Below are 25,108 nucleotides of genomic sequence, written 5' to 3'. Positions count from 1 at the left end.
ATTAAGCTAATGTTTTGTACCAAGAAGCCAGTGTTTGGTCCTAGCTCACATGTATGGAACTCACCAGTGCGTTGTTCGTAAGACACGGTAATATTGCTGGCAATACACTGTACACGTTACCAATCTAACTCGCGTGTGTTTCGTGGTGCAGAACAATCGGGGCACGCGGCTCAGCGTGACGGCAAATGGTGTTTAGCGCACTGGTGCTCCCGGATAGAAGACAGCGCCAGCCAGTCCGGATTGCCCGAGCGGTTTATTCCCGCATGGCGTCGGCTGCCACATGCCGCGATGAGGCAAAGTAGAGTTTGCGTGGATCTGCGTTACATGGCGCCGTGCTTCCCTTGGAGACCACGGGCGGTTAGCGTGTGGTTTCTGAGCTCCCTTTCCCAACCATCCGAGCTGGCCAGTCTCTCGCGTGGAGGACACCGCGGAGGCGCAGCCGCCGCTCACCCGACCTGCGCCGTCTGTCCTCCGCCTCCGTGCTCGCGCGGGGTGGGCTCACGGGACTCGTGCGGCGTCCAGCGCGCCGACGGTGGCTCCACCGCCGCGCCACACGCGAGCCCTGAGGCCGCGGCAGCGCGGGGTGACCGCCGGCCGGTGATCAGCACGCGTCCACCCCACCGCGGTCACACGCGCCGCAGCTGCAGAGAGCCGAGGAGTCACGTGACGCCGTGAGCCGGGCGACAGCACGCCGAAAGGCACAGTGGACTGACGCTCCACGATCGCAGTTTTGTATTGGTTCTCCATACACACAGTACAAAGACAACACGCCGCAGGGCCTGCTCTTGCCCTCCACTTCCGTCTTCCCGCCTTCGCCCCCTCTCCCGATCACTTTGAACCTGGTCACCGCCCGCCACGTTTTCCCCTGCCGCCAGCCTTGTGGCCTCCCCTGCCGCCTCCCCTAGCACCGCCTCTGCCGCCTCCCGTACCGCTTCCCATACCACCTCCCCTGCCGCCCCCTCTGCCGCCTCCTCTGCCGCCTCCCCTCTTGCCTCCCCGCTGCCCGGCGCCTTCGCCGCCGCCCCGCCCGCCCGCGGCGCCCCTGCCGGCGCCGCCGGGGGCGCCGCCGCGGCCTCCCCTGCCGCGTCCCCGGCCGCGGCCGCCGCCCCGTTTCTCCGCTGCTCGCTCCCGGAGGCTCTCCGTCGCCCTGTGACAGAGGGCGGGGTCAGGAGACGCTCACGCTCTGCCCCTGCCTCGGGGCGGGTCGGGACAGCCGGACCACACGCGACAGCGGCCTCTGGAAGGCAGGCGCGGGTGCCCGCGTTCACACCGCCGTCCGCTGCGCTGGTGATGACGACCGGGGTGGGTCACGGCGGAGTCTCGGCATGCAAACTCAGCTAGATTATGTATGCGCATGGCTAAGCACGACAACGGATCCTGTAGCTGATAGCTGCGGAGAATAATGCCGTTGCCAGGTCGCCTAAGGACGGCTGCTAAATGGCACCAGTACGCGGTCAAATATTCGACAAAGCTTCAACGTTGACGCTTAAATACAAATTTGATGCTTAACACATTGATATTAGTGGTACGTAAACTGTCAAGAACATAGGTACGACGTCTTGAATAGGAAGCACGGTGGCGTTTAGCACATAACTGGCAAGCTGAGTATATTATGTAATAATGGAAACTTGAGACACGCAAATGTTTGGTTGGGGTTTGCCCGGCTCGAGCTACAAGTCTATTTTCCTCGATTTTTTCCAAAGTCATTATCATCCCATCCAAGAGATTTTCGCGGAGTTCTTGCACTGGGCTCCCTATCAATACGGGGCAGACAAAAAGACTAAAAAATAAAAGCGACTTACCCGACAAGAGTCTCCCCATCCCACCGTCAAATATTCCTAACATGAGATTTGCTGTAAAATTTTTGACACCTTTGTAATGAATCGCGTGAGACTTTGCAACATGACTTTGTACGACTTTGTAGAGATTGGCTACAAAAACTTAACAACTTTGTTTCTTTCGAACGAAATATGCTGTTCATATTGCTACGATTGAATGCATCCGCTACCGACTACGGCTCGGGCGTCAGGGACGAATATGAATGCTGTCAGCGACGCCAAAGTGGAAAGCCTCACCCTACCGCAGGTCAGCGATCTGACAAGACCTTTTAAACTGCCGTTCTGTGATTAGATTATGGCCTAATACACCGATCATGGAGGTCACGCTTAAGCTTGAAAGCGCCTGACTGTTTATCCCCTTAACCGACGTTTTAGACTTGAAATCTGAATTAAAATGAACCGTTTGTGCTATACCATGGTGCACCTCCCGGCGTCTGTACAGCCGACACTCGATCCTGCGCATTAATGACGTCACGTTTCCTTCACTGACGTCACGTTTCCTTCACGACGAAACCAACGATCAACTGCACGGATCCACCGCCGCCGTGGCCGCAACAGCGCTCACCTGTGCCGGTAGCCCTTGACCGCTCTCTGGCTGGTGTCGGTCAGCTCCGCCGTCAGGTTCAGACCCTTCTTGCCACCCTTCGCCTTCTTCTTCTTCACTGTAAGACGGGCGTGTCAAACAGCTTGGAACGCCATTCTCATGCGGCTTACTCTCAGGGGTTTGTTTTTATACCGTCAACCTCCGAATACCCATTACCGCTGGGGTTCAAAACAGGTGCAAGTCGGTGTCTTACTCGGGCGTCGCACTTCTGGCCAAATGCACGCTGTCTGCCTTTGAACCGCGCTTCCAGAGCGAACACCGATCTCACATCAACGTGATCGTAAACAGGGTACGATGACGGAGAAGATCATATGGCGTATTTCGGCCGCGCATGGTCGCGCAGCACCCAGGACGTTGTGTCATCGCTGTCGCCGTCACATGCGGCGGCCCGACCCGGCACTGCACCGCCACTGGCCGGTCCGGTGCACCGACACCTTCACGACATCTTGACGAGTCGACGACAGTGACCGGTCGCATACCGACACCGATATCAGGGTCACTAGCCTTCAGATGCTGGCCAGGTCACTGCCGCTAGGGGGCTGACCTCAGCCGCGGTTCGCCGACCCCAACCGGGGGCCACTGAACGTACCGCCGCGGGTCACTGACCTGGTACGGGGGTGGCGCCCGGACCGCCGGCGCGTCGGGACGCCCTCTTGGCCGCCTTGGCCTGCAGCAGGTACCGCTTCTGCAGTTCCTTCTCCACGCGCTGCTCGGCCGTCACCTCCTTCCTCTTTTTCTTCTTCTTGGCCTTGGCAGAGCCTTCGTCGCCGACTTCCAATTTGGCGGCCTCTGTGGCGAACAAAACACAGGTGAGAACAATTCCGCGCAGCTATCTGACGCAGTCGCTTAGCAACGCGTCAGCATACGCCGATGAGTCGAAAATCCTGAGCAACAGGCCACAGCAGTGCCGGGACCGGAAGAAGTGCGTTGCGTTGTGCGCAGTCGACGTGCTAGCTTTCCAAGTGTGCTTTACTAGTCAGGTTCTTACCTGCATACCTGCATACTCCCAAGGACATTGAAAACTCCTGCTTATCTGCAAACGCACAGCACGACGTGCCGACATCCACCGCGCACCTAACCAAACTATCAACACTGCGCTCCCGATAACGGAGCCGCGTCATGATCTACACACGCTCGTATGGAGCCATCAGAGCTCACGCCCGCAACCAGAGCCCAAGCCCGCAGCGTCCAGCGCACGCCGTCCCCCCCCCCCCCCCCATCGCAGCGCACGGCCGACGACACCTTCTACACAACATCAGTCACCTCCCTCCCCCCCCCCTGCCGTGACCCGACCCGACCCCGCCGGTTGCACGCGCGCGCGCGGCGGGCGGCGTGACCCACGCTTGGCCTTGGCGCGCTGCTGCTGCGACTGGAACCAGGTGCGCGGCCGCTCCTGCTGCGTGGTCAGCTGGCGCTCGGCCTTGGTCAGCTGAGCCTCGCTGTTGCGCAGCTCGCGCTCCTCGCGCTCGAGCCGGAACACCTCGTCCACCTGCGCCTCGAGCCGCTCGATCCGCAGCCGGTACCGGTCCGCTACCGCTGCCGGGCGGGCAGGGCAGTACTGGTCAGGGGAAACACTTACGGGTAAGGGGAACTCACAGGTCACAGGCGCTCACGGGTCAGGGGAGTTCACGGGTCAGAGAGACCCACGGGGTCAGGGGCGCTCACGGGTCAGGGAGCTTTAGGGTCAGGGGAACTCACGAGTCAGGGGAGCTCACGGGTCAGGGGCACTCACGGGTCGGGGGAACTCATGGTTTAGGGGAACTCATGGGTCAAAGGGACTCACGGGTCAGGGGAACGCACGGGTCAGGGCAACTCACAGGTCAGGGGCGCTCACGGGTCAGAGAGCGTTAGGGTCAGGGGAGCTCACGGGTCAGGGGAGTTCACGGGTCAGAGAGACCCACGGGGTCAGGGGCGCTCACGGGTCAGGGAGCTTTAGGGTCAGGGGAACTCACGGGTCAGGGGAGCTCACGGGTCAGGGGCACTCACGGGTCAGGGGAACTCATGGTTTAGGGGAACTCATGGGTCAAAGGGACTCACGGGTCAGGGGAACGCACGGGTCAGGGCAACTCACAGGTCAGGGGCGCTCACGGGTCAGAGAGCGTTAGGGTCAGGGGAGCTCACGGGTCAGGGGAGCTCACGGGTCAGGGGAGCTCACGGGTCAGGGGCGCTCAAGGGTCAGGGGCGCTCACGGGTCAGGGAAACTCACGGGTCAAGGGAGCTCACGGGTCAGGGGAACTCACGGGTCAGGGGAGCTCACGGGTCAGGGGCACTCACGGGTCAGAGGGACCCACGGGTCAGGGGAACGTATGGGTCAGGGGAACGCACAGGTCAGGGGAACTCACGGGTCAGGGACACTCACGGGTTAGGGAACGCACGGGTCAGGGGAAACACACATCACTCGGGGTTCACCACGGGATGAGCCGGTGTACGCGCATACGCCTCTGTGTCAGCGAAAGCGTGACCTCCGAAGTCACAGGCACACCACGAGCAAACACAAATAACTTTTCGCCGCGTAAATAGGAGCGGCACAACTACCAAGTATGCCCGCACATCCTACCCCCCCCCCCCCCTCCCCTCCATCACCACCCACACACATACCTCCTCCTGCCAACCAAGTTCCCAAGCATCCGCTACCAACGCTGACAGCTGCCCACGGACGTCCTCTCCGAAATGCAGCCGCTAGTGACAAAGACTCTCCAGAACGAACTTCAAACCATTTTCTGGATAAGGAAACAACTGCGATGAAAAAAGAAACACTCCCCGTATAGGTGTGGATTGCAAGGAATTGACCAAAAATGGATACCGCCCTCCCCCAACTCTGGCAGGAGTTCCATCGCGTCTGTATTTGAATGATCCTATCAGTAACGAAAGTAAAATATTCAATTGAATTGGATAAAGACAAGCTGTAGCATACTTAAGTACTACAGCAGGTCACACGCCTCATTGAACGAGGAAACTCTGACCACGCCACCCACAATGAGCGCGTCCAGCCCATCGGAGGGCCTCAAATGGGTGCGTGCGTCATCCACAATGAGCACGTCCGGCCCATCGGTGGGCCTCAAATGGGTGCGTGCGTGCCTGTTGGTATCTGATGGTCGAATTTTCCTGGCAAGCACAAGGTAATTTGCAAATGAACTAAATCAAATGGCTGAACAACGTCGAGCGAAAAAAACATTGCCGTTAAGAAGCACGCATCAAAACGTATACCGACCGCACAATTGTTGCATGGTAGTGTACTGCCAACATCAGGGTGTCTTACGGCGCCCAAGCGTACAAACGGCACCAAAAAAGTGGCCCGTCCTGTCGTGCTCGGTATCCTAGACTACGAATTACTCGCACAACAGCGGCTGCTCGGCGTGGCAGGTGACCGCTTCTCGATCCGGCGGCACCTCCAACGTAAAGTCGAGATCCTGCAGCAGTAGTCCAGTGGGTCGGTGCTCGGGTGGTCTCGATCCCCACGGCCCCCGCTCGTGACCGTCAAAACGGTCGCCCAAGTGGAGCCGGCGGATGCCGCTGGCTGTCGTGATCGTGCGAGCGGTCTTTGACACACTGGCGCCGCGGACAGGTTCACGTCCTCTCATCGGCGCGATCAGGTTAACCAACGAGGACGCACGCCCTCTGTTGCATCACCCGGCGCTGTGCGCTCCAGTGCAAACGCGTCCCAATCCAGCAGAAAAAAACACTGCAGCCGCGGTCGCCGAGCTTGAGGCATGCCAGGCGCCAGCACACGCCACAGAGTCGCGTCGGCTTCCAGCTCGCTGGGCCGGCGCCTGGACGACAGCCTCCGGCTGGTGTCGCGCGTCTCTGTGGTGTATCTGTCAGTGCCGAGGCGGCGGCGGAGACCGGCTGGCCGGCGCCGCCCCCACGTCGGTCGGGCCCGATCGATGCGGGGTCGGCCGCAGCAGCCGGGCCTGGGTCACGTGAGGCAGGCCGCCGTTGGGGCTCGAGGTCCACGAACCTACGAACCTATGAAAAAAGGTCTTGGACTCGGTGGCGTCCGCGACACAGTCAGGGAAGGCGAGCTCACGCCCCGTCGACGCCACAGCTGGTCAATCCTTAGGACCCGCAGTCGGTGGAGCCGGACTCTCGACGACCGGAGGCGCGCGGGCCGCACTGACGGCCTGTCCACCCGACCAACAGCCTGTCAGCCCGGCACCGGCGCTCCCGATCACGCAGCCGCTAGAGCCGGACTCACCGCAGGCCCGGCTCGGCTCACGGCCAGCTGACTGAGCCCACGGCCAGCCGAGCTGAGCCCACGGCCAACTGAGTTGAGCCCACAGCCGACTGAGCCCACGGCCAGCTGAGCTGAGCCCACGGTCAGCTGAGCTGAGCCCACGGCCAGCTGAGCTGAGCCACAGTCAGCTGAGCTGAGCCCACGGCCAGCTGAGCTGAGCCACGGTCAGCTGAGCTGAGCCCACAGCCAGCTGACTAAGCCCACGGCCGCCCGAGCCCGGTCCAAGGTCAGCCCAGCCCGCCGGGTGTCCAGGACTCTCCAGCCGCGTTCGATCGCAGGTGGGTGGTGCCGGACCACGCCCAAACGAGCTACGCCAACCCCTAACAACGTCCTTTTGAATGCATTGCATTGGTGACTGTTGATGTGACACCATAGTGTCAGGACTCCTAAAAGCACGGCCATTTTTTCTAAGAGAGCAATCATTCGACCTTATCTCAAGCGCGCAATCTTAATCTTGGAATAGCGTGCGGCCATCACGCCCAGCAACAGACGCCAGGCGCTAAGCCCCTACCCACAGCTGGAGGTCCTCGGGACGCGAGCTGGGTTACAACCGAAGCGGGAGGGGACGAGCCTGGCAGCACAGAACACGCCGGGCGGCGCTGCCGACCCTCTGTACCGACCCAGGTCAAATCAGGTCGGACAACCGCGCCGGCGGCGTCGACCGTGACGCGCCAGAGCCGCCGCGGCGTCGACACGCCAGAGAGCGGCGCGCGATGATCAGAGGGCGTACATCCTCCGCGGGAGGTGGGCGGAGTTGTATTCACTGCGCGCGGCAAAGCTGGGCTACGCCGGCCGGTCGCAAACCGTTGAACGCTGGACTGACAGGAGCGGTGTATCGAGAACCGCGCGTGCACCTGCACGACGCAGCACTCCGGAGGAAGACAGCCGGCATTCGCCGATCTGCTTGCAATTCAGTCTGCCGCAATGGGTACGATGTGCGACGCACGCAGCAATGAGTATATGCATACGAGATAATAACCGTGCATTCGCCTAGATGAGAAGGCGAGAGTACGCGAGCCACCAACTCAGATGCAAATGGCACAGTCACAGTCAGCATGATAATAGCTCGTGCGCAATCCGCGACAAGGAATACGAGACAGCCAAGCGTTTGGTCATTGTCAGACGGCTCTGTGCTTCCGATAAGGAGAAGCTGATGTCGATAAATCACTTAGCACACAGCCCTGGGTCGCCACAGATGAAAGCTATTTCTCAGGCACAACCCTTCAGTTAGAATTGGACCACCTCCCCATCTATCTTGAACCCACCACAGCTCGCCGCCCCGCGATGGCCGCACTCCAGCCGTCCGGCCGAGATGACAGCGGCAGGCAGCGCCTCCTCGGACGCCATCAGTGCCGGAGCGCCGCCGTCACCGGAGCCCGTCCGCTCGCAGCGTCGCGTGCTGCGGCACCCCTCGCCGGGTCCCAGCCTCGGCTAACGTGTCGCCTGCTCTTGACCGGGTGGCGAATACATACCGATAGTGAGTCACAACCTTGCACCCGCATCGACGGACGGCCAGGCTTGGACTGACACTTCACGACGCATTTCCGAGGCGGCCTTCGTGGCGGCGTGACGGGCACCGTCGTTGCGCGGCGCAGGACCGCGCCACAGCTGTCTGCTGAGACCCGCGTCTTGCGAGCACCGCCACTCTTCGCACTTCCCCCGCCCGCGCCGCAATCGTCCTTATGTCCACGCCCCGCTGAGCCCCCGCAAACCACACGCCAACAGTCCGCACCGCGAACGTCTGGACCGGCGCGCCTCAAATCTCATCAGCGGGCTCGCCGGTCGCCGGACGGAGGCCCTGCTCGGTGAGAGGCAGCGCCGTCTCCTCGCCGCCGCCGGCGTCAGTGCTTCTGCTCATCCTGCGCAGCAGGCCCCGAAGCGAGCTGAGCGACCAGCCGGACCGCGCGCGCGGCGGCGGCGGCGGCGACGGCGGCGCTTCTTCGCGCTGCCGCGCGTCGTCCATCATGGCCGCGTTGATGGCCGCCCAGTACCAGACGGCCTGGCCGAGCGTCACCTGCAGCGTCGAGGCGCGCTCCGCCGGCGTCGTGCCGTTGCCCGTCGCCGCCGCGCCGTTCGCCGCCGTCACCGCGCCGCTGCCCGCCGCGTCCTCCGCTGCCTTGCGCCGGCGGCGCGACTTGTTCGGCGGCGGCAGTGGCGGCGGCCCGAAGTCGGCGTAGAGGAACGCTACGACGAAGAACCAGTACCAGTAAAGCGGCAGCAGCCCGATGTTGATGAGCACGCCCGGCAGGGGCAACCGCACCCGGCGCGTTATGGCCAGCGCCACCGCGCCCAGCACGGCCGCAGAGACGGCGGCGAACAGCGTGCCGTACCAGATTAGCCAGGGCAGCAGCAGGCGGCGCCGGTGGTGGCCGACGCCGTACACCAGCAGCGCGTTGACCAGCAGGCCGGTGGCCAGCGCGGCCGTCGCGAACGCCAGCAGCGGCAGCCGGTGCCGCCGGTACAGGCGCAGGAGTGAGCCGGGCGGCGTCGGCGGCGCCACGACCCCCGGCACCGGGCTCAGCAGCTGCACCCAGCCGTTGATGATGGGGAAGACGAGCACCAGGTTCACGAGGAAGAAGAGCACGCCCAGGCCGCGCACGCCGGGCCGCAGCTCGAAGAACATGAAGCAGCAGCGCTTCATGGTCACCCAGTGACGTCAGCGGTGACGTCAGCGGTGACGTCAGCAGCGGGTCGTCGCGGCGTCGGTACCGATATGGTCAGCGTCGGTCACACCCACCCACTCGGCGATGTGGGTCCCAGCTGGCACAACCTGCTACAGCGCAGCCCAAACACCTCAGAACGACGGCCTTTTGGGCTCGGTGGCCTTAAAAGCCGCGTTCTATGACGTCACAAGCACTACCCTCCGTTTCATTAACGTCCAAGTCACACACGTCGCGCGCGTGATCAGGATTCCAGGCCTTTAGCCGCGACAAACACGGCGCGTGGCGCAAAACCCAACGGCAGCGAACGCTTAGCGATTCCGCGGAATTCGCCGCCAGCGCCCCGGGGCGTGCTCAAAGCCGGCAGAGATATCCTGACCAGCTCACTAGTAGAGCGCGTCGCAGATCCCGCGGTCACTGACAGCTCGTCATGTTCTGCACCCGACGCCGTCCGCCGTCACGTGGTCCGGACCGCTTGCCGTGCCGGGAGTTCCGGGTCGGGGTCAGCTGTACGGCGTCAGGTACCGCCCGCGGACACTTCGGTCAAGGTCACGCCTCGCTGGGGCCCGCCTGCGAGACAGCACAGGGACTGCCGACACTGGTGCTCGCCGGTGGTGGTGATCACATTTCAGATGCACCCGTCTTGAAGTCGATACGTCGACTGCCGACACTACCGGCCACTGCTGTCGGTGCTGAAGGCTCACGACTCACGACAGCCCGCCGTGAGGGCGACGCGTCCGCTGTCGGCGCCGGCCTCCGCTGTCGGTGCTGAAGGCTCACGACTCACGATAGCCCGCCGTGAGTGCGACGCGTCGGCTGTCGGCGCTGGCCACCGCTGTCGTTCGCCTGTGCTCGCTGTCGACTCGCTTGTGCTCGCTGGACGGGAGCTCCCGTCTTGCCGGGGCCTGTCTCGGAGACCGTACGTCGGCCGTCCGCACCCGGCCACCGGCGTCGACGCCGACCGACGCAGCTCGCCCGGGCTCCCTCGGCGGCCCACTGTCCGCCGCTCCCGACCCTCCGCAGACCACCGCAGCGGCGTCCGCCCCGGCGCGCGCGGCGACACGCGACTGCGGTCGTGTCGGCCGGCGCGGCGGTCAGTGCCGGCCGAGCGGGGCGCCGGTCGCGTGAACACTGACGGCCGGCCGGCGGTGGCGGCGACGGGGGTGGCAGCGCCGGCCGGCCGCACGGCTCGGACCGGGACCGATACCATCAGCGAGCCGCCGCCACGGCCAGTGGCAGCCTGACATGGCCCTGACAGCGGGACGCGCCCGGGTGGCGCTCGCCACGCGGAAGGAAGTGACACTGATGAGGTACCCAGGGTAGCGACGGAAAATGACACGGTTTGCTGGGGTTTTTGAGCATGCCCACTGCTTGGGTCGCATGGCATCCTCGGAAAATGCATCATATTCTGTGAATGTCCGATATGTCGCGCAAATGTACATATATAACCAGTGCATGTCTATAAGTATATGCGTACATATTATCAGTAAACCCAAGACCAGCCCAGAGATTCCGTGCAAGACCATAGGCATGTTTCAAGAGTATCACAACCAGCCACGGAGAGGCTTCCTGCGGCCAAACATGAGCGTTGTCTCAGACAACGCCAGCCCACATGTATATCGCGCGAACACGACACTCTCGGACTGCGCGGCATCTCACTCGACACAACCGGGTGCAATCAAAAGCACTCAGCGAATAACTCAGAAACATATATCTTAACGAAACGCGACAAGATAGAAAGCTGTGGGCGACGGCGCATCGCACAGCACTTTTGTTCTGGTCGTCCTTGAGGGCGATTACTGTCAGGACCCGTTTCTCGCGGCAAAAATATAATTTAAGGCGTTTTCGTTAAAAGTACGCGTGCACGGAGTATAACCGACGCCCTTTCGCCGGCTTATCTATGACTTAAGATAAGGATGACAATCAAAACCATTCCTGTTCTCGCCCCGAGCTGGCCCTAACCACACACAAGACGTGACTTAAGAACGATTCAAGCTGCTTTTTCTGAGAGAAACTGCTTGCAGGTGCTCGAGGGTGGTGCTAAAGCCGCCAGTGACGCGGCGCCGCAAAATAATATCGGCTTTTACACTTGCGGGACGTGTTATATCGCCGGTCTCGGGGCCCCTATTGGTGAGGTTTTGCCGGCCGTGGAAGATGACATGCCCAGGGGGGTAGCCATCAATGCCCACAGTCGAACACGCCGGCTGTCTCGGTCAGAAATCCAGGAGAAGGCGCCCAATCTGCCACAGCGTTGCTTAGCATGTGCTCTGAACGATGGCTATCACCAACGCCCACGCACCGACACGGCTGTCTTTTTACCGCATTGACCGAACCGTCCCAACAGGTCACGTACAGGATGTGAATGGTGCATCCTTGCTAGTACAGAACCGCTCCACTCCCTATCCCACCCAGAGCGTTCGCGTTCGTATCGCGTCCCACAGCATACCGCGGCGTGGATGCAATGTCGGGCGGCCTTCCTCGCGCGCCACAAGCGCTCACGACACACACCACGAGTTGTCTTGTCACACCTCGGTATGGACAGCAGACTGGGCGCGCGGAACCCACCGCGCACCGTCCCACCTTCCGAACACCGCCGCTCCAGCCGGCGACGCCGGCTCCCACAGTGGGCGGAGACGGTAGTCAGACGCCAGCGGTCTGATCCCGCTCTGTTCAGGTGCTCTGCTGACCCGACGGACGGGTCTACTGGCCCCACAGACGGGTTTACAGGCCCACAGACGGGTCTACTGGTCCAACAGACAGGCCTACTGGCCCCACAGACGGGTCTACTGGCCCCACAGACGTGTCTACTGGTCCAACGGACGGGACTACTGGTCACATAGACGAGCATACTGGTCTCACAGGCTCAGGATCACGGACTCAGATAGGCTCAGCTCATCTCAGTTCGGAAAGCTCAGATCAGCTCGTGAAGCTCAGATCGGCTCGGGAAGCTCATATCAGCTTGGAAAGCTCAGTTCGGGAAGCTCAGATCAGCTCAGGAAACTCGGCTCAGCTCGAAAACCTCAGATCAGCTCGAAAATCTCGGCTCGGTAAGCTTAGCTCCGGAGGCTCAGCTCCAGAAGCTCCGATCAGCTCGGGAAGCTCAGTTACGACATACACAGCCCTGGAAACTCAACTACATCCAACATAACCCTGACGCTCTTCTCCGCCCATCAAAGCCGTGGAAGCTTAACTACGTCCAACAGAACCCTGACGCTCTTCTCCGCCCATCAAAGCCGTGGAAGCTTAACTACGTCCAACAGAACCCTGACGCTCTTCTCCGCCCATCAAAGCCGTGGAAGCTTCACTACGTCCAACAGAATCCTGACGCTCCTCTCCGCACATCAAAGCCGTGAAAGCTTAACTACGTTCGGCAGAGCCGCGGAGCTCAAAAAAGAGAAGGCGGTGCGGCATGGCTCGCAGCAGCATTGTCAGCATGACGCCACCAGCTGCAGACCAGTGCCGCGTCCCTGTGTGGAGCTTTGTTTCTCCTGGGATGTTCCAAACAATGCTTGCTCCCTTTATGAGATTCAGCCTCAGCCCACTGCGGGAGACAAACCAGTTAACGTCTGGTTTTATGTCGGTTTGAGTAGGAAAATACTACCTAATGGCAATATTTTTAGTGTTACGTCTGGCCTCAGCCCTGAGTTTTTATGCGCCCCCAGTTTCCGTAAATTCCGCCGCACTCCGCTCCGGACCCCGGCACGTCTCGCCAATGGGCCGATCGCCGTCACGCGGTCCCTGGGAGGCGGGTGTCGCGCCAGAGCCGGCGTGTCTGGCGGACCCGACAGGGGTCACTCGCCAGGTCAGACGGGGTCACTCGACGGGTCAGACGGAGTCACTAGACAGGTCAGACGGGGGTCACTTGCCAGGTCAGACAGGGTCACTCGACAGGTCAGACGGGGGTCACTAGACAGGTCAGACGGGGTCACTCGATGGGTCAGACGGGGTCACTTGCCAGGTCAGACAGGGTCATTTTCCAGGTCAGACGGGGGTCACTCGGCGCCCGGGCAGTACGCCGGCGGCGCGATCGGCGGCCGGCGGCAGGCAGCGATCAATCGATACTGTGTTTATGGTGGCGTGATGTCACATACCGCCGGACCCAGAAGGCTTGTTTATAAGTGGAATGGTTGCATCTGGCGTGAGGCCGGATGAGATGAAACTAGAAATGATGCGAAGCTATGTTTGAAACATGACCGCAAGAAACGTTATAAGACGCGGTCTTCCAGTCATCACGTTCTCACGATTTGAGGATGTGGTTCAAAAACGAGTACATTAAAAGCTCTTCCCGCGTACGGCAAACGGTGTGCGCCCAGTTGTGCGTGACGTCACAAAGTGCTCATTGTACTTTAAACATACAGAACCATGGTGCGAAAACAGGCCGAAGACAATACAGCATCTGTGCGGAAGTATTAATTGTAGTTCAGAGTTGCAAACCACACTTGAAAAACTATCCCCTCCAGCCTCATCTCAAAAGTGGTATGTTCGCGACCGGTGTTGATGGTGACATGATCGATGAATCAAACGCCAGAGTATGACTTTCCCTTTTTGGACCCGTCCAGACTCACTCCGGCTCCGTGGACATCTGTAGCGCGTGCAGCGCTGCTGATCCGGCTCTCTACAGCTTTCCTCTCCCAGCGAGCGGGCACCAAACCGTCCCACCTCACGACACCCCGGCCACGGCAGCGCACCCCCGATGCCCGAGGCGCAGCACCGACGTCGACAGTGCTGACGTCGTGGCAGGGCCCGCCGGCGGCCGGCGGGTAGCCCGCGCTCGACCCGCACGCCGTCGCAGACCCGACCGGTCGTCGGTCGACGCGAGAGCCTGCCACTACCGCACAGAGATCAGCGGTGAAGCACCGGGACGGTGCGGCTGGTGTACCGGCGGCAGCACAATCGAGCGCAAAGCCGTGAGCTGATCGTGACCGTGGCCGCCTGGTCACCGTGGGCAAGCTCGGAGTGGTGCTTTTTTAACGGTCGCCGGATAGGTGACAGGGAGTGGTTCCGTCCTCACTCGCGGATACAGAGTCAACTGTTAACAGTGGCTGCGTGGCGTCCATACTGTAGTATGCAACACGAAGCTAGTGGAAATGGCGGCACATCATGGGCGGCCGAGAGTTAGCCGCAACTGTGACGTGAAATACGTGCTCACGTGAAGGGAGCCACACAAGAGGGGGGCAGTAAAAGGCCCAACACCCGACACTTTCAGCCCAATGACTGCTGTGTTCGTCATTCACGTTTGTTGACCAAAGGCGGTGGTCTCGTTTCGGTGGCATCCAAGCGTGCAAGAGCTGACTGTAAAAGCACCAGCTGACGGTAAAAGCACCGCCACGGCTGCAAGCTCAGCTCGAACGAGCCCCAACAGCCTGCAACGGCCAGCAATACACCCTGCCGCAATCAGCCGCAAACATCGCGCCGTATCTCCTTCCCGCGAGGAGCCGTGCCCCGTTACCGCGTAGCCCGGCGGCGGCAAGGCGTCTGGCCGCACAACTCACTCGGAGCACACCAGCGAGCGAGCCGGCGCCAGCGAGCGAGCCGGCGCCGCCGTCTCACTAGAGCGGCGGTCGCTACCGACAACTCACTCGGAGCACACCAGCGAGCGAGCCGGCGCCGCCGTCTCACTAGAGCGGCGGCTGCTCCCGATAGCTTACTCGGAGCACACCAGCGAGTGGGCCGGTGTCGCCGTCTCACCAGAACGGTGGCCGCTCCCGACAGCTCACTCGGAGCACACCAGCCAGTGAGCCGACGCCGCCGTCTCACCAGAGCGGCGGCTGCTCCCGACAGCTCACTCGGGGCACACCAGCGAGCGAGCCGGCGCCGCCGTCTCACTAGGGCGGCGATCGCTCCCGACAACTCACTCGGAGCACACCAGCGAGCGAGCCGGCGCCGCCGTCTCACCAGAACGGCGGCCGCTGCCGACGCGACTCGCGGGGAGCTCAGGAGGCCAGGTCATCGCTCACCCGTCCACCGTGAGCTTTGATGGCCGGTGGGGCGATGGGTGGAGTGGGGCGGACACATGTTATAACGCGGACGTGACAGCAGGCCTCCACCGGAATTTGAGTTCGCACTGCGGGCTTGTGGAACAACTAACATTTGGACCACATATGGCATCGTGGCTTGGTGGTCACACGTTATGAATCGAGGTGGCCGCAGCTTTTCTGAACCCGCGAAGTGGTGTAAGCGGAGGACTCTTGCGGTCGTTCAGCACGCGAAGCTGACCACCGGTCAGCCACAGCCTTCACCAAAGCGGCCAGCCGACCGGTTCGGGCAGCAGCCGGCGACGACAGCTGTGAGGCTGTCGGTTGTCGCGTCTGCACTCACCCGCCCGGCTGAAGGCGGAACTATGCGCAGACACGCCCATCTTGCCGGCGCCGACATGACTATGCGGCTATTGTGAAGTCTGTAGGTGCAGACCGTTTGCCCGTGAACGTGCATTTGATTGAGGCGTAGCCAGCAACGGAGAGAAGCTACCCAACGAAGCAGGACCAATCCCCCGACGCGACCCCCCTCGTGTTAATCAGTCGCATGCATCTCTGAGGCGGCTTCCACGAATGAATTCCGAGTCGCGTGCCGCGTTCTCGGGCGTCCCTCGCGACTCTTAATGACGCAACAGTGATCGTTCTGGGTCCAGTGGAGGCGAGTTCGGAGAACTGTCTCAGATAATACATCCAAATGCGCTATGACGTCACGGGCGACTCTGAGACCAGCTTAAGTGTCCCATTTCAGCGGAATGTGCCCACGTCATGAGCGTGGGCCACGCGCCTAGTGGCGATCCTCCACGGAGCGAGCCCATACCGAACAGCGGCATCGTCCGCTTTAAAGCCGTTACTCTGGACTTAATACACATTTTTCAACTCTGCCTGACGGCACTCCATCACATGAACCACTTCATGAGAGGCCGTCATGGTCATTTCAGTACAGCAAGAGCGGGCGTCGGACCACGCTAGAGGATTTTCGCCAGCTCGGAGTCCCGCAATTTTATGTGTGAAACATTTCAGGGGAACAGGGGCACAAGACAAAATGCAGCCTGAATATGAAACCTCAGGCACAAGGTACAGTCAAAAAAGAACATAAAACCAGAAATACGCTCATCACCGATTAAAAAATACATGTATCGGCAATGGCGAATGGAAAAAGGCCGCATAAAATACAGAGGCAAGACAGTGTAATGTGGAAGGGACGTTCTTCCCCCCAGAGCCGAAACTGCAGGGATCGCACCGGCTCCGCAGCACCCCAAGGGACCGAGGCAGCCGACATCGGACCGGCACCCTCAGCGTTCCAAAATTCATCCGGTTGGGTGTGCAGGCGGCAAATATAAATCCATTCCACCGGTCTACTGACTTCCCGGCGGCCTCCACACGCACAGATGAGCGGCTGCCAAGCCGGTGCCCTTCGACCACAAAAACCCGAAAAATCATCATCATCTGGCCTGCCCATTTCACTCCCCAAGCCCGAGGCGACTAGAGGCTGAGTTGAGCGCAGTCCAGCCCGTCGCTGATTGATCGATGACGAGCGAGTGGATGCGCAAACTAGCCAACCCCGGACCGGGGACACTATCGTATGAAAAAGAAAACCGACACCCCGCCGCCACTCAACTGGCCGAGCATCGCCACACCGGCGCCGCGCTCGCTCCCTCCCCAGCGCCGCCAGCGCCGCCCCTCGTCTCACCCTGCGGCACGGTGCGTATTTCGACAGGCCTCAGGCTGCGCCGGCTGATCTCGCGGATCATGGCGCGCTCCGTCTCGCCCGCCATGGAGACGGAGCGGCCGGCGCGGCCGGCGCGCGCCGTCCGGCCCACTCGGTGCACGTACTGCTGCGACGTGGCCGGCATCGTGAAGTTGATCACCTGGGGGCGGCGGCGCGGCGCGTCACCCGGCGTGAGGAGGCTGCGGCGGGCGACGGCTCGCGTGCATGAGGTGGAGTTGGTGACTCCGGCTCGCTCACAACGTGCGTCAAGGCAGCGTGCGCAAGGATCGGATCGTGATGAGTTTAGACTCGTCGCCTGGTATAAGTAGGCCTTTTTAGGTTTGATGGAATGTTTCGCAGAACTGGCTTACATTGCAGGGCCCGTGGGTTGCATTCCTTGATGAGCGAAGCTAGCTGCAAAGATCCCGACCACACCATATGAGAGCTATTTCAGTTGAACGAACCATTTTCGCCGGGGGGGGGGGGGGTAGCATGCACGCAAAGCTGCACCACAGCCGCGCGCACCAGCTTGGCCCCTTTATCACCGGCCGCCAGCAAAACGTCGAGGATGAGCCACAAAATCCGACGCCATTTCTGGCATGCTCACCCACAAAGCTGACCGTGATCAGATGCCGAACAAGCTGTCACCTGAGTGACAAAGACGCTCCATGTGTTCAAATCAATCTCGAGACCAGGAGTCCGGCAACAAAAATAGAATGACAGGCCGCCAAACGCACTGACCAGCCAGATGTCCGTAACACGAGACGCGCCGGCCGGCACATATCGGAGCTAACGGTGACCGCTGGCGCCGCGGCACCATGGCGCGTCTCACCGTCTTCACGTCGGGGATGTCGAGCCCGCGCGCGGCCACGTCCGTCGCCAGCAGCACGTCGATCTCCTGCTCCCGGAAGCGGCGCAGCGACTCGAGCCGCTGCGCCTGGCTCAGGTCCCCGTGCAGCTCCCCCACCTGGCACGCGGGGCACCGGTGTAACTTTTGCGTGAGGGCGCTGGCGGCGTGGAGCGTCAGCGTGCGTCTACAGGGCGCAGCAGCACCGTAAAGGCACGAAGTAGACATTTGCTGCCGGCGAAATCCATGCAGATAGAGCTGCTACAGCATCGGATGCCTGTCGCGCTGTCTCGCCATGGAAATATGAGCCCGCAGCGCGCGGCGGCCCTGAGCCAGCTTCATGAACGGATTCACCGGAGGCAGATTGAGGGTGGTCCAACCTGAAGCTAGCTCACTTAACTCGCTTTCAGTTGAATAAGTAAACACCACTCGATCATCGTAACCTCGCTGTGCTGGCAGATTTTGATTGGTTTGCTGATTTAGTTCACAACAACTGATCTCGGCTGGTTAAATGAAACTGACCGCCGCGCTGGTCCGACCTTTCACACGGTCAGCCCATCTACCCCCCCCCCCCCCCCGCCCCGTCCAGTCCTGATCCGGGCGCTCACCCCGACTCTTGCTGACCCCGACCCCGGTCCTGACCCGGTCCCTGACCCTGACCGGTCCGGTGCGCTCACCCGAACGCCGAGCAGACCGAGCACGATGTGAAGTCGGTGCGTCTGCCGCTTGGTCTGCACGAACACCATGACTCGGTCGTGGAAGGTGCGCAACAGCAGGCCGGCCAGCAGGGCTTCGCGGTCCCCCTGGCGGCCGGGGCGTATCCTGCCGGCAGCCGGCTGGGTCAGGCGCCGGGGGGGAGGGGGGGCAGCCGAGAGCCGATATTAATATTGGTGTCCTGCATATCATTATCGGTATCGGTCACATGCATCTCCTGCCAATGTTTCATAATCGCGACTGCAGCCACTCAATTTTGTGTCAATAGCATTCGTACTAACATAAGCATGAGCGCGTCACCTGCAGCCTACGAGTGCTCGGCTTCTTATTGTCACAGCATAAATGGAATCGCCCCATCACACAGCGTTGCTTTCGGGCCCAACAAGAATAAAAACAAGCTACTAAACACCACCACTGCTCGCAGCCATACCGCAAGCAGCAGAAGCTCCTCACCAAGGTGCAGAACACGACAACAGAGGGAGCACGCGCCACTCACCGGACAAACTCCTGCTTTAGGTTGGCCGCCACGTCCGTGTTCTCGTTGACGAACACCTTGACGGGGTCCTTGAGCGAGACGGCCGCCAGCTGCTTCACGTCGTCAGTCATGGTGGCAGAGAAGAGCATGGTCTGGCGCGTGGCCGCGCACTGCTTGATGATCTCTCCCATCTGCTCGGCGAAGTACTCGTCCAGCATCCTGCAGCAGACACGGAAATCGCGGTGCTTTCATCAGTGGGTGATAACGTTATTAGTGGGTGGTGGTACTGTTAGCGATGGTATCGGTGGGTGGTAGTAATATCAAAGATCGGAAGCATGACCAGCAATGGTGTTGTTAGTAGGTAGGAGTATCATCAGCGGTAGTGTTATGGTGAGGGTTCGTTACTATCTTGCGTCCGGCGGAGACTGGGAGGAGCAGTGTTGGAACGTGGACTGTCACAATGGCGCATACAGCAATAAAGGGGGTGGGGGATGTGACACTGTGGTGCCCTTACCAGCCAGCATGTTGTCCGGGGTTACAGAGTAATAGATCACTGTTCTCTGACTCTGTTCCAACAGGTCAGAGCACACGGCGTGCGCGGAGCACGCTGTTACGCGCCACAGTCGCCATCGCACCGCATTTGTCGCTGTCAGCTGGCGGTAAATGTCAGGTGCGAAGCTCACATCCGAACCGTGTAAGCCCTTCAGAACACACAGAACGTGCCGTGTTCAAGCCTCCAGTCACCACACGGGCCAAGTCGGCTCAACTCAGCACCTGGCCCCCGCACGTAGCGATTACCATACCCAGTCACGGTAGTACCGCATCGCACCATGCCCTGAGGTGACGCATCCGATCCTATTCAAACTGCAGAGCCAAAGCGCCACGCACCTGTCGGCCTCGTCCAGCACCAGGACCTCGACCGTGTCGAGGCAGAAGCTCTGCGTGTTCTGCAGGTGATCAATCAGCCGCCCGGGCGTGGCGATCACTATGTCCGGGTGCTGCCTCAGCTGCGCCTCCTGAGACGGGGCGCAAGGGCGTCAGGCCGCCTCGAGGTCAGACGGGGTGCAGAGGAGCGTCAGGCCCACTTGAGGTCAGGCGGGGTACAGAGGGGCGTCAGGCCGCCTTGAGGTCAGACGGGGCACAGAGGAGCGTCAGGCCCACTCGAGGTCAGGCAGGGCACAGAGGGGCGTCAGGCCCACTCGAGGTCAGGCAGGGCACAGAGGAGCGTCAGGCCGCCTCCAGGTCAGACAGGGCACAGAGGAGCGTCAGGCTGCCTAAATGTCAGACAGGGTACAGAGGGGCGTCAGGCCGCCTCGAGGTCAGACAGGGCACAGAGGAGCGTCAGGCTGCCTAAATGTCAGACAGGGTACAGAGGGGCGTCAGGTCGCCTCGAGGTCAGACAGGGCACAGAGGGGCGTCAGACCGCCCCGAGGTCAGACAGGGTGCAGAGGGGTGTCAGGCCGCCTCCAGGTCAGACAGGTCACAGACGGGCGTCAGACCGCCCCGAGGTCAGACAGGGTACAGAGGGGCGTCAGACCGCCCCGAGGTCAGACAGGGTACAGAGGGGTGTCAGGCCGCCTCCAGGTCAGACAGGTCACAGATGGGCGTCAGACTGCCCCGAGGTCAGACAGGGCACAGAGGGGCGTCAGACCGCCTAAATGTCAGACAGGGTGCAGAGGAGCGTCAGGCCGCCTCCAGGTCAGACAAGGCACAGACGGGCGTCAGGCCGCCTCGAAGTCAGACAGGGCACAGACGGGTGTCAGGCCGCCTCGAGGTCAGACAGGGCACAGAGGGGCATCAGGCTGCCTCAATGTCAGGCAGGGTACAGAGGAGCGTCAGGCCCACTCGAGGTCAGACAGGGTACAGAGGGGCGTCAGGCCGCCTCGAGGTCAGATAGGTCACAGAGGGGCGTCAGACCGCCTCAATGTCAGACAGGGTACAGAGGGGCGTCAGGCCGCCTCGAGGTCAGACAGGACATAGGAGGATGTCAGGCTGCCTCGGACCAGGCACGGCATGCAAGCTCCCGACCGTGGCGGACGCGTGACAGGGCATCGCTGAGAAGACACTACATGCATCCCAAAACAGTAGTCTGGTCATTTATGGGCAAAAATTAACTGCGCAATCATTGGTTATTTTCAGCGCCTCGGGGATAACTGTGAAGTCCAGAAAATAAATGATACCAAAGAAAAAATCCACCGTTAAAAATTTGCACAAGGGATATACATGCACGGTATAAAAAAAACGCAAAACACCTCACCGTAACCTCTCCTTTAGTTTTGTTCAAGAGCTCCAAGCACCGACAGACCTCGACCTCCAGCCTGTTATGAGCAATCAACCTTCAGTTTGATATCCATGCCACCACGTAACCGGCAGCTGGCCTCGGCCTGATAATTGACCACCGCTCTAACCACCCCTGCTCCCGGTCCCTGGCCTCCACCTGAAGTAGCTGCATGCCTCAGTTACTGACCACGGCCCCCGCCACTGACCTGGACCTTGATGTCCATACCGCCGGCGGCCAGCGCCACCTGCATGGTCGGCACGAACTGGGACAGCTGGCGCGTCACCTGGTACACCTGGACGCCCAGCTCGCGAGTGGGCACCAGCACCAGCACGCGGGTCACTGGGATCTGCCGGCGGGGGGGCGGCGTCAGGGTGGGGAAGGACCTGGTACACCTGGACGCTCAGCTCGCGCGTGGGCACCAGCACCAGCACGCGCGTCACCGGTATCTGCCGGCGGGGGGGGGGGGGCGGCGTCAGGACGGGCCGGGAGGATACGACGGCGGGCCGGTCCCACTGCTGTCCAGCGGCGGAGACGCCGCGGCAACGCCGCGCTGTTTGCTCCAGGGCGACATTCTGGCATGCGTGGTGCGTGGCAGACGACCGGGTGTCACGAACGAGGGGTGAGGGGTGAGCCGCAGTCAAGGCTGACGCTCTGCAGTGAGAGGCGGCGCGGCAGCACACATTCTCTAGACCGGAGCTGTGAGTCCGCGTGAGAACAACTCAAGGCGCGACAGATGTGCGTATGACTCATGGGAGCCTAATGTGTGGTCAGCAACCAATAAATACCTTAGCAACCATGAATATAGTGTACGACTTAAGACAGCACTGAAAAACCACCAGCTTCACATGCTCTTGGACCCTACAAAATGTATAACATGTGAATAGACACTTCAATTTAAACAAAGAAATAAAAGTAGATCATAATTATGCCTGCCTGATCTCTTGCAGCTGGGTACCAAGTCACCCAAGTTTACACCAAAGACTGTGCTGATTCCTGTTTAACATGGCATGACCAGTTTTGGTTTGACAACTGACTCCAACATGGGGCCTGGGCCGACCCACCTGTGCAGTTTGGCAAACGCGTCATTCTAGTGTGAGGCACCATCCAAAGTCCTGGGCTAACATGGTGTGTTTAACCATGACTTTCACAAGTATATGGCAAGTATCATACCTCACAAGTATCATGCCTCAAGCATCTGGCCTGACCTGGCCTGTTTGAGCTGCAACACCAACTCTCCCAGTGTGGGCGGCACGAGGTCCGACACGTCTGGGTTCGAACACGACCTGCTCTAGGACGGCCAGCGTAAGGTCCGTTCCACAGTGGCCAGCGACCAGCTAGAACTTGAAAAGTCTGTTCGACAGAGTTTGACGAGTCGTGATCAGTTTGAATTTGACCAGGAGTCCATACAGCACGGGGGGCATACAACTCAACCCGGCCACTTCCCGAACATCATTCAGAGCCTGACCTGTTTGGGCTTGAACACCAGCCGCTCCAGTATGGGCAGCATGAAGGCGGCCGTCTTGCCGGTGCCGGTGGCGGCACAGCCGCAGATGTCGCGTCCCAGCAGCGCCACTGGGATGGTGGCCGCCTGGATGGGCGTCGGGTGCACGTACTCCAGCGCCGTCACCGCCTGGGGGTGCCGCGTGAGGTCAGCACCAGGCGGCAGCGGGACCCGCAGGGGAATAACCCCGGTGGAAGCCCGCACGCGCCCGTGTACGTGTCGAGGTCTGTTAGTGCGACACAGGGCGTTGTAGCGAGTCGCATCGCACGTCGCACGCAAGCGCAGCATGTCGTGTTGCTCCAGTCTCCTGGCCGCGATCCACAGTGTCCTACCGCGACCGTCGTGACCGTCTCTCCTTCTCTTCGTTTCCGTATTTCGCCGCAGGCCACGACCCACAGGACAAATACCACAGAACTTCGCAGCACAACAGGACCGCGGCGAGCGACACGGGCGCTCCCTCCGTTCGTCGCAGCCACCGGCCGTCTCCCAGAGAGGCGCGGCCGGGGTCACCCCGACCGCCCCGACCGTGCCCTGAGCGACTCTGGCCGCACCTTGAGCAGCGGCCGCGACAGGTTCATCTCGTGGAAGGTGCTGACGGCGCCGAGCGTGTCACCGGTGACCTCGCTGAAGAAGCGGGCCGCCTCGGCGGCCTCGGCGGCCAGCTCCGTCTGTCGCCGGCCGAGCTTCTTCTCCTTGCGCCGCCGCTCGGCCTCCTTGACGCGGATGTTGTCTGTGGGGGGGGGGAGGGGGGGGGAGGGGGGGGGGGGGGTCAGGTGGGGTGAGTTTGGCAGGGGCAGGGGGTGCAACTAGAGGAGGCAACTATGTGATGTGTGATTGCTGCAAATACAAGAATTTATGGGATGATGGAAAACTCACAAAAAGATGTTTAACAACCAATTATACATATCACTAGTGCAAATGAAAAACTTCACTTGTTTACTTGTAAATTATCAATGCACTATTAAAAAGCATGGAGAGTTGAACCACAAGTCAACTTGTAAAACTGAAACACACATGGCAGCATGCTGATGAAATGACTAAAAGGAAGGAAAATAGTAATTTGTGGCACCTCCAAGCTCTTCCACATTATCCTCTTCTGAAGCAGATTCTTCTCCATCATCATCTGCATTTGTGTTGGCAGCTGAGTCACTTTCACCTTCTTCCATAGCTTCATCTTGATTCAATGATTCCTGAACACAAACCAGGAGGACTGTGACATTGTGCAAAATGCAGTCTATGATATTTTCAACTTGCCTTGACATGTGCATCCATTGACCTGCTCCTTTAAACAATTATGGATATAATTTCCTTATCTCTAGCAGTGTTTATATAGGTAAAGTAAGAGGAACATTTTCATGGATGTTATCCCCTTTGCCAGCACAAGCAAAACAGGATTATTTCAAACATATTGATACTGATACTTACCTCATGCTTACCCTTGTCAAGAACTTGGGCTATTTTCTGGTCTGTGTTGGAGAGACGTTTCTTTTTAAGGTACTTTTGAATGTCCTGCCATGGGTCCAGATTATACTCTTCAAAGGTCTCTCCAAACTCGAAGTCTTCCGCAAAGTATGGGTCATGCTGGGCATCCTGAAATTATGGTCACATACACATTCCTAACTAAAATGCATTATATCCATGCAATAAAACATGCACCATTTCTATCCACATCAAACCCTGAACAGGTGGTGTCTCATCCAAAACATCACAGTGCTATGCATGTGCATATCTAATACAAATGATGGCAGTCAAAGCATGGACAGGAAATATCATTGCAACACCAAGATCATAAACCTGCTTGTTATACAACAAATGATTTATAGATATTTGCAAATAATTCCATCCATCCACTCATTCAAAACACAAACTTCAATTAATCAGAAGTGCCAAACATTTGAATGACTGCAACAAGTTTCAAACATGTCCACCACCCGTTTTACATACCTTGTCATCTCCTGAGCTAGAAACTGAAACATTATCAAGTTCATCATCAGAATCTATGGTTCTCACAAAATCCATGATCTGTTTTTGAACACCGACAGGTCAAAGTCCCACTTCGAGAAGCTTTGCAGGTGCCACGTGTGTAGGAAACGGTTCCCTGGCGCAACTACGAGCTCCAAAACCACATTGCACCAAGAATACGCTGTGAAAAACGACTGGTAACCAATACTTGCACTGACGGATCAATGGCAACCACACGTCCCTATCGAAATCGGAACACTGCAGCGAAGCTCCCCACCGCTTCTCCTCTTCACGTGTTTCCCTGCGTAA

General features: G+C 59.9%; 1 protein-coding gene across 1 annotated transcript; it reads right to left on the bottom strand.

The window, feature by feature from the left end:
* Nucleotides 1-626: 626 nt before the first annotated feature.
* On the bottom strand, nucleotides 627-25,066 carry Rs1 (Dead-box helicase Rs1). Its single transcript, XM_037228780.1, has 16 exons — nucleotides 24,782-25,066; nucleotides 24,263-24,427; nucleotides 23,907-24,027; nucleotides 23,389-23,567; nucleotides 22,802-22,966; nucleotides 21,542-21,682; nucleotides 19,944-20,071; nucleotides 19,077-19,274; nucleotides 18,544-18,688; nucleotides 17,852-17,986; nucleotides 17,002-17,179; nucleotides 3,784-3,978; nucleotides 3,049-3,231; nucleotides 2,404-2,500; nucleotides 1,069-1,147; nucleotides 627-641 (listed from the first exon to the last, which is right to left on the bottom strand). Exons 1-16 carry the CDS (start codon nucleotides 24,854-24,856, stop codon nucleotides 627-629), a joined length of 2,199 nt encoding a protein of 732 aa, XP_037084675.1. The 5' UTR covers nucleotides 24,857-25,066.
* Nucleotides 25,067-25,108: the final 42 nt, after the last annotated feature.

This window comes from Pollicipes pollicipes, unplaced genomic scaffold (assembly GCF_011947565.3).
Source record: "Pollicipes pollicipes isolate AB1234 unplaced genomic scaffold, Ppol_2.1 Scaffold_6138;HRSCAF=7277_pilon_pilon_pilon, whole genome shotgun sequence".
In the NCBI taxonomy this organism is placed as follows: Eukaryota; Metazoa; Arthropoda; class Thecostraca; order Pollicipedomorpha; family Pollicipedidae; genus Pollicipes; species Pollicipes pollicipes.
This window is presented reverse-complemented; position numbering and strand designations above follow the sequence as displayed.

Bases quoted from the DNA above. Each gene is read 5' to 3' on its own strand.
- Rs1 (XM_037228780.1), bottom strand. From the start codon at position 24,856: ATGGATTTTGTGAGAACCATAGATTCTGATGATGAACTTGATAATGTT. The intron at 24,428-24,781 runs GTATGTAAAACG...CCATAATTTCAG, and splicing joins CTAGCTCAGGAGATGACAAG to GATGCCCAGCATGACCCATA. The intron at 17,987-18,543 runs GTGAGCGCACCG...CCCGCGTGCCAG, and splicing joins TCGGTCTGCTCGGCGTTCGG to GTGGGGGAGCTGCACGGGGA.